The sequence below is a fragment of the Nematolebias whitei genome, chromosome 1 (genome assembly GCF_014905685.2).
Source record: "Nematolebias whitei isolate Nwh7 chromosome 1, NemWhi1, whole genome shotgun sequence".
NCBI classification, from domain to species: domain Eukaryota; kingdom Metazoa; phylum Chordata; class Actinopteri; order Cyprinodontiformes; family Rivulidae; genus Nematolebias; species Nematolebias whitei.
The window spans coordinates 62,048,625-62,062,152 of NC_056498.1; the positions used below are offsets into that span (position 1 = coordinate 62,048,625).

General features: G+C 34.2%; 1 protein-coding gene across 1 annotated transcript; it reads right to left on the reverse strand.

Annotated features, from left to right (window-relative positions):
• Nucleotides 1–795: 795 nt before the first annotated feature.
• LOC119419016 (carbohydrate sulfotransferase 15) lies at nucleotides 796–11,675 on the reverse strand. Its single transcript, XM_037686314.1, has 7 exons — nucleotides 11,148–11,675; nucleotides 10,182–10,521; nucleotides 8,778–8,921; nucleotides 2,754–2,910; nucleotides 2,395–2,551; nucleotides 1,196–1,343; nucleotides 796–1,092 (listed from the first exon to the last, which is right to left on the reverse strand). Exons 1-7 carry the CDS (start codon nucleotides 11,601–11,603, stop codon nucleotides 884–886), a joined length of 1,611 nt encoding a protein of 536 aa, XP_037542242.1. The 5' UTR covers nucleotides 11,604–11,675; the 3' UTR covers nucleotides 796–883.
• Between the last annotated feature and the right edge of the window lie 1,853 nt (nucleotides 11,676–13,528).

The following is a 13,528-nucleotide window of genomic DNA, read 5'->3' on the forward strand; positions in this document are numbered from 1 at the left end:
ACTAAAGCTGAAAGAAAATTAGAATTAGCTCTTCAAATCAAAGCAGTGCAACATAGATAATGTCCAGTTTTAGAAGTATAGTAATTGAAGCATGCTTTTAAAGAAACAAAGATAAGATGAATAAATTTACTTTGAGCCGGGCTTCTCTTATATCAGCCTACAACAATAAAAAAAATAATAATAATCCAAACCTAAAGTTTTAATATTGAGAGCCCATAAAAAGCATAGGCTGTGTTTTTCTTCCTCTGTTGTTGCTGACATAGTAAAAACTGACACAATATCTGCAATCTCAAGCACATAATTCATTTTTGGCAGGTTCCCAAATCTTTTTGCAAATGAAATAGATTTGTATATAAATTTCACATCTTTAATGATAGTTTGGTTTGCACCACACATAAAAAAGGCAATACCCACAAAAGGTAAAGTTGGAATGTATAATAACATAAAATATTAAAAACACAAATTTATTTTATTTGCATTTAGTTATTAACAAGTTTCAAAGATATGTCGAATATCCATCCATCCATTATCTTTACCCGTTTATTCCATTTTTGGGTCACGGGGGTCGCTGGTGCCCATGTCCAGCAATCACTGTGCGAGGGGCGGGGTACACCCTGGACGGGTCGCAAGTCCATCACAGGGCCACATAGAGACAAACGAGACAAACAACCATTCACTCTCTCACTCACACCTAGGGACAATTTAGAGTTCATATGTAGAATAGTCTTTCTTTAATAAATAAAAGAATGCTATTTTATAATAAAATTTTCTTTATTTATTATCCATAACTCTCCTTTAAAAGCAAATAAATATCACAGATTTGTGACAGCAGGTTGTCTTAGTGCAGGTGCTCCAGCTTGTTGATTTGCCTGTTTTCTAAAGTTCATTTGTCAGTGTCCATTCTGCTGTAACTCCATAGAAAGGCGCTGTTGTTCAACACACTGGACAGTTCACTGTTGAAGGGCAGATAGAACCTGCTGAGGAGGTTTCTGGTGGCTGGAAGCATCGGACCGAGGTTCTTGTCTTGGACCCGCCGGGTGTTAGACATGGGCCGTTTGCTGAGAGCTGCCTCCACTTGCTCAGACAAAGGGCCTTTGAAGAGAGGGCATGTAAGAAAATAAGAATAAAAGCATTATCAATAGTTGCTAACATGCACACTGTGCTGCTGATTTTTCTATGTGTGTTGGATACACACCTACACTGAGAAAATCAAAAACTGTCCTGATGGTGTTTTTGAGGTTGGCTGCGTAGTCCTCCAGTCGAAGAACTAAAATCTGCTCTCTATGGAAGACTGTCAGCCAGTCCACTAAGAAGACAAAGTACATTCCCAGAGTTAGTCTCACCTGCAAATAAAAGATAACACAATAAATAAAAAAGATAATTTTCTGAAGTTGAGAAAAAAAAACAAAAAAAAAACAGAAACTAACGCCAAGTAAACAATAAGAAAATTACAATTCTGAAAAGGCTCCAATAATTTTGTCAGGCCCATTTTTGGAATTGTGCGTGAAATTATATTAATTTTGTCCATTTTATATTTAAAAATTCAATCTATACAAATACATACATGCAAACACACACACACTCATGTATTTATATAAAAACGCAAACACTTAAATTTATTTTAAACTGATGAGGTCCATAAATTGTATGTGTTTTAATGCATTTAAAATCACTTTGCTGCCCTAAATTAATTTTAAATGTTTGTGTTAAATGAAAAGAGGATTATATTTAATAGTGTAAATTTTAGATCCTTATATATTGTTTCTTTTTACCATCTATATTTTTGCTATTGTTGGGATCATGTGTACATAATTTAATTCCACCTCATGCATTTGACACCAAAGACAATAAAATTGACTTGAACTTGAAATTGATTTAGTCCAGCGGTAAAGACATATTAAATCCAGCAGAGGGCGCTACAATGCAAACAAAATATAAACGTAAATAGTTTAAAATACAGTTGTTGTTTTTATCAAGGCGCTGCAGCTGCAGTTAATACAAACAGTACATGACTTTTTTTTTAATGGAAATTTGTTCTCCTAAGCAGTAAACTTAAAAAAACAAACAAAAAAACTTGTCAAGCTTTTTGTTTTTTAGATTGTCAACTTTATGTTGTGGACTAATCTTCCTTCCCTGAGCTCACAAGTAATTTTTCTCAAAAAATGTGACTTGCTTGGAATAAGACATGAGAAGAAAAAACAAACAAAAAAAACAAAACTTTTTTTTTTTTTTTTTTTAGTTCAGTGGTGTTAAGTTAATTTTATTCAAATTAAAATTGCTGAAACACCTGTTTATAGTCTTTTTAAACAGAAATCCTAAACTAAAAATAAACAAATAAAAGCATAATCTTGTTGAAAAAGGTTAATATACTTGGATGAAAGAACCTGAGCTAACCGGCATGGTGTAGAAGAGGCTGGTGTTGTAGACACAGGAACGGAGGGATCTCTCCGAGAGGCAGGACTGAAACAGCTGGACAGATTCTACGACCTTCTGATGGAAATCCTCTGCAGACTTGTTGGCCATGGTAAAATACAAGTAGTCAGAGTAAAGCCTGTGGGCAGATTAAAGCAGAGTTTAAAGCCAACTGGACGGAAGACATTCCATTTTGTTGGATTGTGCAGATAATTTTCTTATTCTAAACAATTACGCTGTTTGACACTGATGAATTATAGGAAAACCTGATTAGATGTAACCTAAACTCTTTGAAAACCAAATGTTCCAGCTTCACACACCTGCGTACGGATTATTTTTACCTTTCCACTGGATCTCTGAGGATGATGATGATTCTGGCTCCAGGCTGGACTGTGTGGATGAAGTCCTGAGCCAGGAATGGAGGCTCTGACTGCTCCAGGTCTGGATGGAGGTAGCTCCAGGCTTGATTATCCCACATAGTGGAAGCACTGGCTTCACCTGTGAGTAAGAGCAGTCTTAATGTAAACCTTACAGATCTGTACATACAAATGCATTTTGTTTCTATTCACTTCAGCTCATTTGGCACATATTCAAGTTTTAAGGCATTTATCAGAATTTTTTTTTTCAGGCAAATACAGTCAAATTAAGTATTATACACCAGTGTGTTCCAATACATTGAAGCTAAAAAGGCCAATTGATTTTTTTTTGTTAGAACAAAATGATGGAAAAATGCTTAAAATTGTCAAAATCTCACTTCTTGAATGATTGGTTTATTTATTTATTTATTTAGTTAGTTGGTTATTACAGTATTTAATGAGGTGAGTAAAAGTAATTATATAAATAAATTGCATTTCCTGCGAAAATGCAGTGTAAATGCTTATTGCTAAAGAACTTGCTTTTGGATAAAAGTAAAAGAAGGACAACAGGCTAAAATAATCAAAGAACTGAAGGAATTGGAAAAATATGGATAAACTAGAGATGAGATGGTAATAAATATTAGTCTAGTGAAAGAATATCTCCATCAATGATAGAGAATGAAGATTCAGAACCGAAAATATATAGTGTTGATGATGAGATTGATGCAGGTTTTTTTCCAATTACCAAGGATTGTGAATACTACAATGAAAAACAGTTTAATGATTTAAGTTTAACAAAGTCTGGTCTATCAATAATCCATTTCAATAGTAGGAGTTTGAATGCAAATATTTCTATGATAACTGACTACTTAAGACAATTAAATAGGACTTTTACAATATTAGCATTTTCAGAAACATGGTTAAATGATGAAAATATAAATAATGCCCATATTGATGGGTATGAATTATTTAATATGAATAGAATTAACAGGAAAGGTGGTGGTGTGGCTCTATTTGTAAATAATTCGGTAAAATGTAAATTAATTGATGAAATGTCAATTATTGATGATAACATAATTGAAATGGTAACAATAGAAATAAATAATAAAAATGATAAAAACATTATAATTAGTTGTGTATATCGACCACCTGATTCAAATATAGAATTGTTTACAGATAGAATCATAGAACTACTAGAAAAGAATTGCAATAAAACAATATTTTTATGTGGTGATTTTAATATCGATTTGGGGAATAATAGAGATTCTAATAATATCAGTACATTTATAGACTCCATGCATACTTTAAATCTTTACCCATTGATATCAAGACCAACAAGAATCACAACTCACAGTGCAACAATAATTGATAATATATTTACAAATACAATAAATGGGGATGTGACTAGTGGTATTTTGACGACAGATCTCAGTGATCACTTACCGGTTTTTACAATATATAATAAGTATCATAATATTATGAAAATAACTGCTAGTATGAAAAGAAAAATAAATACATCAAAAAAAGCTTTAGACAAATTAAAAGATGATCTTGTTAAACAAAATTGGGAAAGTGTGTATGTTAAAGATGTAAACAAATCATACGATATGTTAATGATATTTTGGAAACTTTATATGAAAAGAATTGTGTACAAAAGAACTATACCAAAAAGAATATTGTAGACCAACAATGGATGACTAAAGGATTGAGAAACGCATGTAAAAAGAAGAATTATTTGTACTCATGTTTTTTGAAATGTAAAACACAAGAGGCAGAAGATAGATATAAGAGGTACACAAATAAATTAGTAGGGATTATAAGAAAACATAAGAAAGCATATTATAGTGATTTATTGAATAAAAGTGGTGGAAATATGAGGGCCACATGGAGAGTAGTGAATAGTGTTTTAAAAAAACATGTAGCAAAAACTGGTACCTCACAGAATTTTGTAATAAACAATGAGGAAATCAATGATAAAAATGAAATTGTTAATAAATTTAATCAGTATTTTGTGAAGATTGGAACAAACCTTGCAGCTGAAATACCTAAAGTTGACAAAAATGTTAACTATTTAATTGAGGATTGTTTAAACAGTATGTTCCTTAATGGGACAAATAATGAAGAAATAATAAACATAGTTAATAAATTTGCAGATAAAAAATCCAAAGATTATATGGATATGGATATGACATTTGTAAAGGACATAATAGGTCATGTAATTGAGCCATTTACATACATATGTAATTTGTCCTTTACAACAGGAGTATTTCCAGATCAAATGAAAGTGGCGAAGGTGGTTCCTCTTTTCAAAAGTGGTGATAAATGTTTATTCAATAATTACAGACTGATATCCTTGTTACCACAGTTTTCAAAAATATTGGAAAAACTATTTGTTAGTAGATTGGACAAATTTGTTGAAAAACATAATATTCTAACTGACAGTCAATATGGGTTCAGAGCAAATAATTCAACATCTATGGCTCTTATGGAATTAATTGAAAAAGTATCAACAGCTGTTGATCAAAAACAATACTGTGTTAATGTTTTTGTGGATTTAAAGAAAGCATTTGATACTGTTGACCACTCTATACTCCTTGACAAGTTACATAGGTATGGTATTAGAGGAGTAGCGCTGCAGTGGGTATCTAGTTATTTGAGGGAAAGGACACAGTTTGTTCAGATGGATGATGTGAAATCTGATCACAGCACTATAACATGCGGAGTTCCTCAGGGATCGGTGTTGGGACCAAAATTGTTTATTTTGTATGTTAATGATTTGGTTAAGGTGTCTGGTCTCCTTAAATGTATTTTATTTGCTGATGATACCACATTTTTTAGTTTTGGTAAGAGTATTGAACAAACAGTGGAATTAATGATGACTGAACTTGATAAAGTTCAGTTTTGGTTTAAACTTAATAAATTAACATTAAATTTAGATAAAACCAATTATATGATTTTTAGTAATAAAAATAAATCTATTGATGTCTCATTTAAAATTGATGGCTCCGAAATTCATAGAGTCCATGAGGCGAAATTCTTGGGTGTCATAATTGATGACAAACTGTCCTGGAAACGACATATAAGTTCTGTTAAAATGAAATTATCTAAATCTATTGCAATATTTTATAGAGTTAGGGATCTATTGAATGAAAAGGCACTTTATTTGTTATATAATACAATTATTGTTCCACATTAGATTTATTGTATTAGTATTTGGGGAAAGGCATGTAAATCAATTACAAAGCCTTTTTTTGTTTTGCAGAAAAGAGTTTTAAGAATTATTACTAGAAAACATTATCGGCATCCATCAAGTATATTATTTTATAATACCAAATTGCTGAAGTTCTATGATTTGGTGGATTATAATATATTGTCAGTGATGTATAGAGCGCACAATAATGTTTTGCCTTTGAATATCCAGGTGTATATTGTTAAACAATTGAGTTGTTATAATCTTAAGGGAACAGACATGTTTGTGAAGCCCAAGTATAGAACTACTTTAAAAGGAAGGTCTACCATAATTCAAGGAGTTGGGTTATGAAATGAATTAGGAACTGATGTTAAAGAAGCTAAATCAATGCAAAAGAATGGTCAAGGATAAATTGTTGAAACAATATATTTGAAATGAGTTCAAACAGTAATTCATTGCGATTAAGGAAGTTAATGTGTTGTTTATCTCTTTTTTGTATTCAAAGGAAGTTGTTTGTTTAAATTGTTTATCATAAAATAGGGGGCAGATATGATAAGATTTTTTTCTTCATCTGCCACCTTTCATTTTATAATTTTATTTCTTTTGTTGTCTGTATGTTAATTGTTTTGTGTTTTTTTTATTATTATAAAATGAATAAAAATAAAGAAAAAAAACTGCTAAAACTAGCTAAAAAAATTGCTGAAATATAGCTGAAATGGAATAATAAGCCAATATTTGCAGAAGAAAGCAAAAAGAACACATATTTGCTGAATTAGGTTTAGATAAGCAGAAATCGGTTCAAAAATTAGGAAATGAGCTTTAAAAAAAGCAGAAATGAGCAAAAATGGCTGAAAAGTAGCTGAAAATACAGAAAGAAGCTTAAACTATGAGAAAGTGGAATGAGCTCAAATGAGCTCTAAAAAAGTAGAATTAGCTTAAAAAGCTAAAATTGGCATAAAACAGCTAACTAATAGCTGAAATAGCTGAAAAAGCTAAAACTAGTAGAAAAAAACTGAAAGAAGCACAACAAGCTGAAAGTAGCAGAAATTACCATAAAACTTGAATTTATCTGAAAACAACTGAATCTAGTTAAAAATGTTGAAAAAGTAGCTGAAACGGTAGAACAATCTTAAATTAGAAGAAGAAAGCAAAACAAACATGTTTACTGAAAAGAAGCAGAAATGTGCACAAAAGTGGGAATTATCTGAAAAAAAGCTGAAATTAGCATAAAATAGCTGAAAAGTAACTGAAAAAGCAAGAAGCTAAAATTACAAGAAGGAAGTGGAGAGAGCACACTGTTCCTGAATTAGGTTGAAAAAAGTTGAAAAGAGTGCAAAAAAAAAAGTGAAATTAGATGAAAAATCTTTAATTTGCATGAAACAGCTAAATAGTAGCTGAAATAGTGGGAAAAGCTGAAACTTTCAGAATAAGCTGAAGGAAGCATAACAAGCTGAAATGAGAAATGTGCTGAAAAATGTACAGAAGAGAAATGGATCCTAATAGTGTGAATGCTTCATGAGCATTCACACTATTAGGTAACTCAAGTAAATGTATTGAATATGTATATGAATTCTCCAGTGATACTCAGGATTAGTCAAAGTTTTTAAATATTAAACTTTTGAATAACAAAAAGAAAAAGGGGAGTGAATCAAGATAAAAATGGATGATGATGGGATGAATTTCCTTTCATACAAAAGGACTTTGGACAAGTGTTTTCACATCACAATATATGTTAAATAACGTGAAAGTATTTCCCGTCACCATCTCCTAATTCTTCAAACATTTTAGTGTCTCTAAAGAGAGGGCATATTGTAAAATACTGACTGAAAATAATACGTCTTCCTTCTCTCTGGCTGCTGAATCCAACGCACTTTAATCTTCACTTGTGTTTCATTTCTTGAGTAAGTGTCTTACTTTGGTTTTGATGAAACTGTAAGACTGCAAAAGATTCAGCACTGGGACAAAAACAAGCTTCATCACTGACAGACAGGGAACAATCTAAATATCTTGTCTGCAAACCTCAGAATATCTCAATCTATTTCTGATTATGGAGATGGAAAAGTAGATTAAAGCTCTGCAGTAACATAAAACAGATAACTATCTATTCATTCAGAAGATTTTTATTCCATATTTGCTCACAGCTGAAGAAACATGGCAACTTGTTCTGGCGTTGCCAAGTCATCATGAAACTCATTTATAAACTACTTTAAAAGTTACAATGGGGGTAAAAAAAAAAACATGCCCCAGCAGACTATAATCATATTGCTCACCTTGTAAATTTGATTATTATATTAAACTCATTACCAACCTTCTAAAAGCAATCATTAGCATCATACATCATATAAGCATCACACCTGCAGCTCATAAGAAATTTGAAGCATTGGTTCTCAAAAATGTACATACCCTGACAAAATATGTGAATATGTACATTTTTGATCAGAGACATTTGCTTATTTTCTGTTGTTATTATGATGTGAAACACTTTTTTGAAATAATAAATGGCTTCACCTAACCACTAACCATGAGGGAAAGATAAGTTTTTGCATTATCGTTCATATTCTCTGCAAAAAAAGACCAAATAAAATTGTTAATTCTGCCAGGGTATACTTCTGTGCACACCTGTAAATGATACAGTGTAAAATACAATCACCGTCGTTGTTTTTACTCAACAAGACCTGTAATCTGAAATACCATCAGAATCAAGTTCAGCGACCCTAAAACCAGAAAGTGGAAGCAAAAAAATGAAAAGTTTTATTTTCATGAAAACACAAAAGGCGCTGAAGACGTGGACACAAACACACACTTTCACATGTGCTCACCTGTTATAATGTGGCGCGCACACTGGTCTCCAGATGAATTTCCACTGATTCCTTCTTGGATCCTTTGAGCTGCCAAGTCAAACAGATCCAAGTAATCCTCTATAGGAAAACGCTCCTGGAAGCCTTGTTTGAAACGGATATACCCTGCAGGGCCACAGTAAAATAACACTCATTATTGACTCATTTATAGATTGCTTTTCCATAAAAAATCTTTTAAGGATCAATCAATCATATTGAAACATTTACTTGAAACTACCCACAAGCATTTTTGGTCATCTGCATACAGATTTAAATTCACAATGCTGTAATAGGATAAAAATATAGCTCATTATGGAGAAGAAGTAACAAGTGTCAGTGTAATGTGTATTATTTGCAGTCATCATGATCAATAACTCTCCTGCGGGAACATCCTTCTGCTCTGATGTGTGATATTTACAGTCCCAAGTATAATCACTCTTACTGTGACCAGTCAGTGAGGAGCAGAAGGAACTTGTTCTGATAACCTCATCAGCTGATTGATGTGATATTGATATGATAGAGTTGATTTGACATGGTGACGTGTTTCAAGCACAGTCCTTGACTCAGATCCACTCCTTCCTGTCTGCAAGCGGACCTTTCGATGGCGGCTCGGACATGGAGGAGGGACTGAGGCCTGAGCTGGAGGTTATTCTATAAAACTAACTTGTACGGTCCAGAGAGTTCGAGCAGGTCAGAGTTTCACACAGAGCGTAATCTTGTAATTGCATGTTCGGCTGGACTGCTCTCTAAAGCTTTTGTAAATAAATCTGATGAAGTCTGTTTTGGGAATCTCTTTTTTTCCACGACACAAGACTTCTTGCTAATTAAATGATAAAGTTATTACAAGTTCAGGAACTGCTGAAATGAGTAATTTTGCAGCAGCGTTGAATTTATGAAACGTAGTTTAGAGGTTATGAAGAACTATATCAAAGAACTCTTCGCTTTAATTGACTGTTTCAGTTTTAAAGGACAAAAGTGGTTTGTTCCATAACAAAAAAAAATACTGTATATAAAAAAACTTGCAGTGCAGCAATTTTCACTTATAATATTAATATTTTTGACAATATGTCAAATGTCTACTCTTCTTGACTTTTTTTTTCTTCTTCTACAGTAACACCACGATCACATCTATAACAATAACCTGTTTGAAGTTAAAAAAAAAAAAAAAACAACATTCAGGTTTAATCACCCCTATGAGACCTGCAGGATTACTTATGTGCTTGCTGGATCATTCCTTAGTCTTGTCCAGCTACTTCCTGCAGTTTCTGCTGGTTGCTTAGCAACCTTACAACGATCACAAGGCTTCACCCATCAAGGTACATCTCCTCGTTTATCATCAATCTGTTTGCAAGAAAGCTAATAAATCCTGCAATCCTTCTGCCTTACCAAACCGTTTCCTGGTCCACCAGTGCGGCTCCTTTATTGTGTTGAATTTGACCTCTGGGAGCATCAGCAGCCTCTGGAACAAGTCTGTTGTGCCACATTTTGGTTGGCCAATGATGTAGAAGTACGGTAAGCAGCGCAGTCGGAACCGTTTGCCATCTCTGTGCCATACGTGCCGAGGGAAGTCGGCTCGCATGTGGTCGCAGACGTTCTTGAAGCTCTTCGAGCGCAGACTGAAGCGATTGCTCTTGTATGGGTCTGAGCTGAGCTCACCTGAGATCTCCTCATACCAGCATGGACTCTTGATGTTGGGTAAGAAGTGGCGAGGGATTACTGAGAACAACTGAAGAGTACATGAAAATTAGCTAGAACATGAAACTACAGTGTGATACTCTGTATCTTGCTGTCGTGCTGTGGCGACCATTATAATTTGTCCTCTGTTTATGTTGTGCATACGCATCAAACCATGAAACATTTAAAAGCATAAATGCATCAAAACATCATTAGTACTTTATAATTAGGGATCACATTACAAGATTTTGCAGCATTTCCATCACCTCTTTGGCCTGTAATTCAAAAGGATTCGCCCGTGTTTGATGCATGCCGCTAAGTGGTATTTAATGTCAAGACGCATTTGTTGCAACATGTGTCATTTCAGCTTTACCAAGCCAAGTATTGGTGCTCTTTCTAAAAGTCTACCTAAAATAATGGGAATCACAGCAGATCTGCAGTTGTGCATCATAATGGCAGTTCATTATGAGCTTTGTGGAGTAAGTAAAGTGGTCATTTAATGGTGAGGCCGCAGCTTATTTTTATAGATCACTTTTACCAACAAACATAAATAAAACACTGGTGGGTTTTAGTCTTTTTAAATTCAGGACTGATTTGTTATTCGGATGCAAACTAGACAGGTTATGTAGACACCGATGTGTTGTTGTTTTTTTTGTTTTGCAGTCAAAAATGACTCACATGAGGATCTGTGTCTATAATGTCCTTTTCATCAGGTATCTTCCTGGATGTGCACTGTTGTTTGAAGCTGGTCGTGTTCATCAACAGTTTCAGGTTTATAAAGCTGTTTTCAATAGAAGCTTCAGTCGTGGTCATGTCCGTCCTGCGATCCATGGGTCTGAACTGATGAGGCAAGGCAAACAGCCCCTTCTTGTCCCACATCAGGACATATGAAACCATAATGAGGAACATCAGTGTCAAGCCCATAAGCAGGCTGACTACTTTGACTTTTGAGATGCACCTCAAGTTGAATAAAAACAGGGGAAAGACCTTGGTGTCCAGAGTTTCAGGCACGTTTGTGTGTCTAAAGTCCAAAAATGTCCTAACAGGCCTTTTCCCATAGTTTTCAGCCAGGACTGCCAGACTGTGGAAGCTGTGACTGTGCCCCCTTTGTGGACTGCAGTCTTTGAGAGACATGTTGACATCGAAGCAGGGCCGGCATGTAGAAAGAGATGCCAGGAAACGATTCTCTTATGAAGGTCAGGTTTCCATATGTGCCGAGTTACTCCAAACTAAATTTGTACATGCTCCCCACCCTTCAGCCTTCAGCAGTCACCTCCTGTAAAACAGAAACAGGTGTTAACTAATGCATCATAGATCAGCAGTAGGGCCCGCTTTAAAAGTATTTCAACCAACTCCCTAAATCCCACAAAGGGGAGTTGAATATTTTTAACGCCTGAGCATTTGAGAGAGCTTTATTCTTGGTCGGATAGATCAATATGGTATTTTAAGCGAGACACTTTTATAGCAGGACTCAGCCCTATAACGTTCGAGGTTACCTGGAGCGTGTGTGTGGTCTGCTATAAAAATCACAGCGCATGCAAAGCCCGGTTTGATGGAAAGACTTGCAAGGTCAGAATAATAGTTATTCTGTAATTTCAAGCTAAAAACACATGATTATTCACTGCTGATTCAAAACCCGCTGAGAACTTTATTTACCTAACTTGGGCATTTTCTTTAAGTGTTGATTTATTTATTTATTTTTTTTAACGGAGAGGAGTTAGATATTGTATCAAGTGCACAACTGCTCACGTCTTCTTTTCTCACCGCATGAATAATAACAAGCTAAGTTATGAATTTTAGCAACTTAGCTGTGCCGTGTTAAACAGATTCCAGTCATTAAACTGGAATATGATGATAAACTAATTTTTTTTTTGTTGTTGTTTTGGAAATCTGAAATCAAGCATGACTGATCCTTTTTCTTAATAACAGAACTGGTCCTGCTGTAATAACAGTGTATAACCTCGTCTGTCTATTCTTCAGTGGGGAACCCTCAGAGTTACGTTAACATTTTTATTTGCCTTTTTAATTCATGAAAATGCAGTTATCCAATCAGATGTTTTTAAATTTGCATCTACAGGCAGAAACGTGTTTGAAGGGTCTTTCTCATCGGTTAGGATTTTACTGTGAAGAGAGAAGGCTCCTCTCAGAGTCACTGCATGATGAGTTTGTTTAATAATTTACTGGAGAATTAACTAATCGATGCTGAAGTAGAGTTGGTGGCACCAGAACGCAAGGCTCTGGGGCTCTGTTTTTTTTTTGATGACATGAAGATTTGTGATGCTTTCAGTTTTCAAAAATTCAAAATATAATAATATGTATTCAAAAATCCACACTGAAATTGTTGTAGCTCTAGAAAATGGTTTACATTAAGGTTTACATTCATAATTTACAATTTTGCAGTCGTATTTTGGCTTAATTGCATAAAAAACTTTACAGAAACAGTAAATTATGTGGGATATTGTTAAATTTCTGTGTGAGTTATTGAAATTATTATACATGCTGGGCCATCCAGGGACAGAAATGGGTAGACTTTGTCAGGTTGTGTGTTCAGATGGGTTGTCCTGTTGTTGGTTCAGTTTAGTGTTGGCTTGACATTTATCTTCAAGGTTTTGTTAGTGACTGTAAAAGAAATGTCACCATATGTCAGAAGTTGTGCTTGATGTATAAAAAGATGGAAGGTACTTCCTGCTCAGTGAGGTTCTAAATTGTGAAAGTGAAAGAAAAGTGATGTAATCGAACTGCGACTTTGTCGTGTCATCGACGTTAGCGTTTATCAGGTTCCTACAAAATTATATCATAACTGAAACCGATTGTCACGTTATTCTCAAGTCATTAAGGTAAAATGCAAGGCCCTACTTGACTTTTTAACTCAAAAAGTAACTAAAATGTGTAAACATAAATTGACAAATACGTATTCACTCTAAGTAAATAAGTAACTTTTTACAGTGTAGGAACCCTTGTCTATAATTGCAATGGCTGAAAATATATTACAGTAGTCCCTCGCTACTTCGCAGTTCATTTTTCGAGGACTCGATACTTCACAGTTTTTCAAAGTAAGA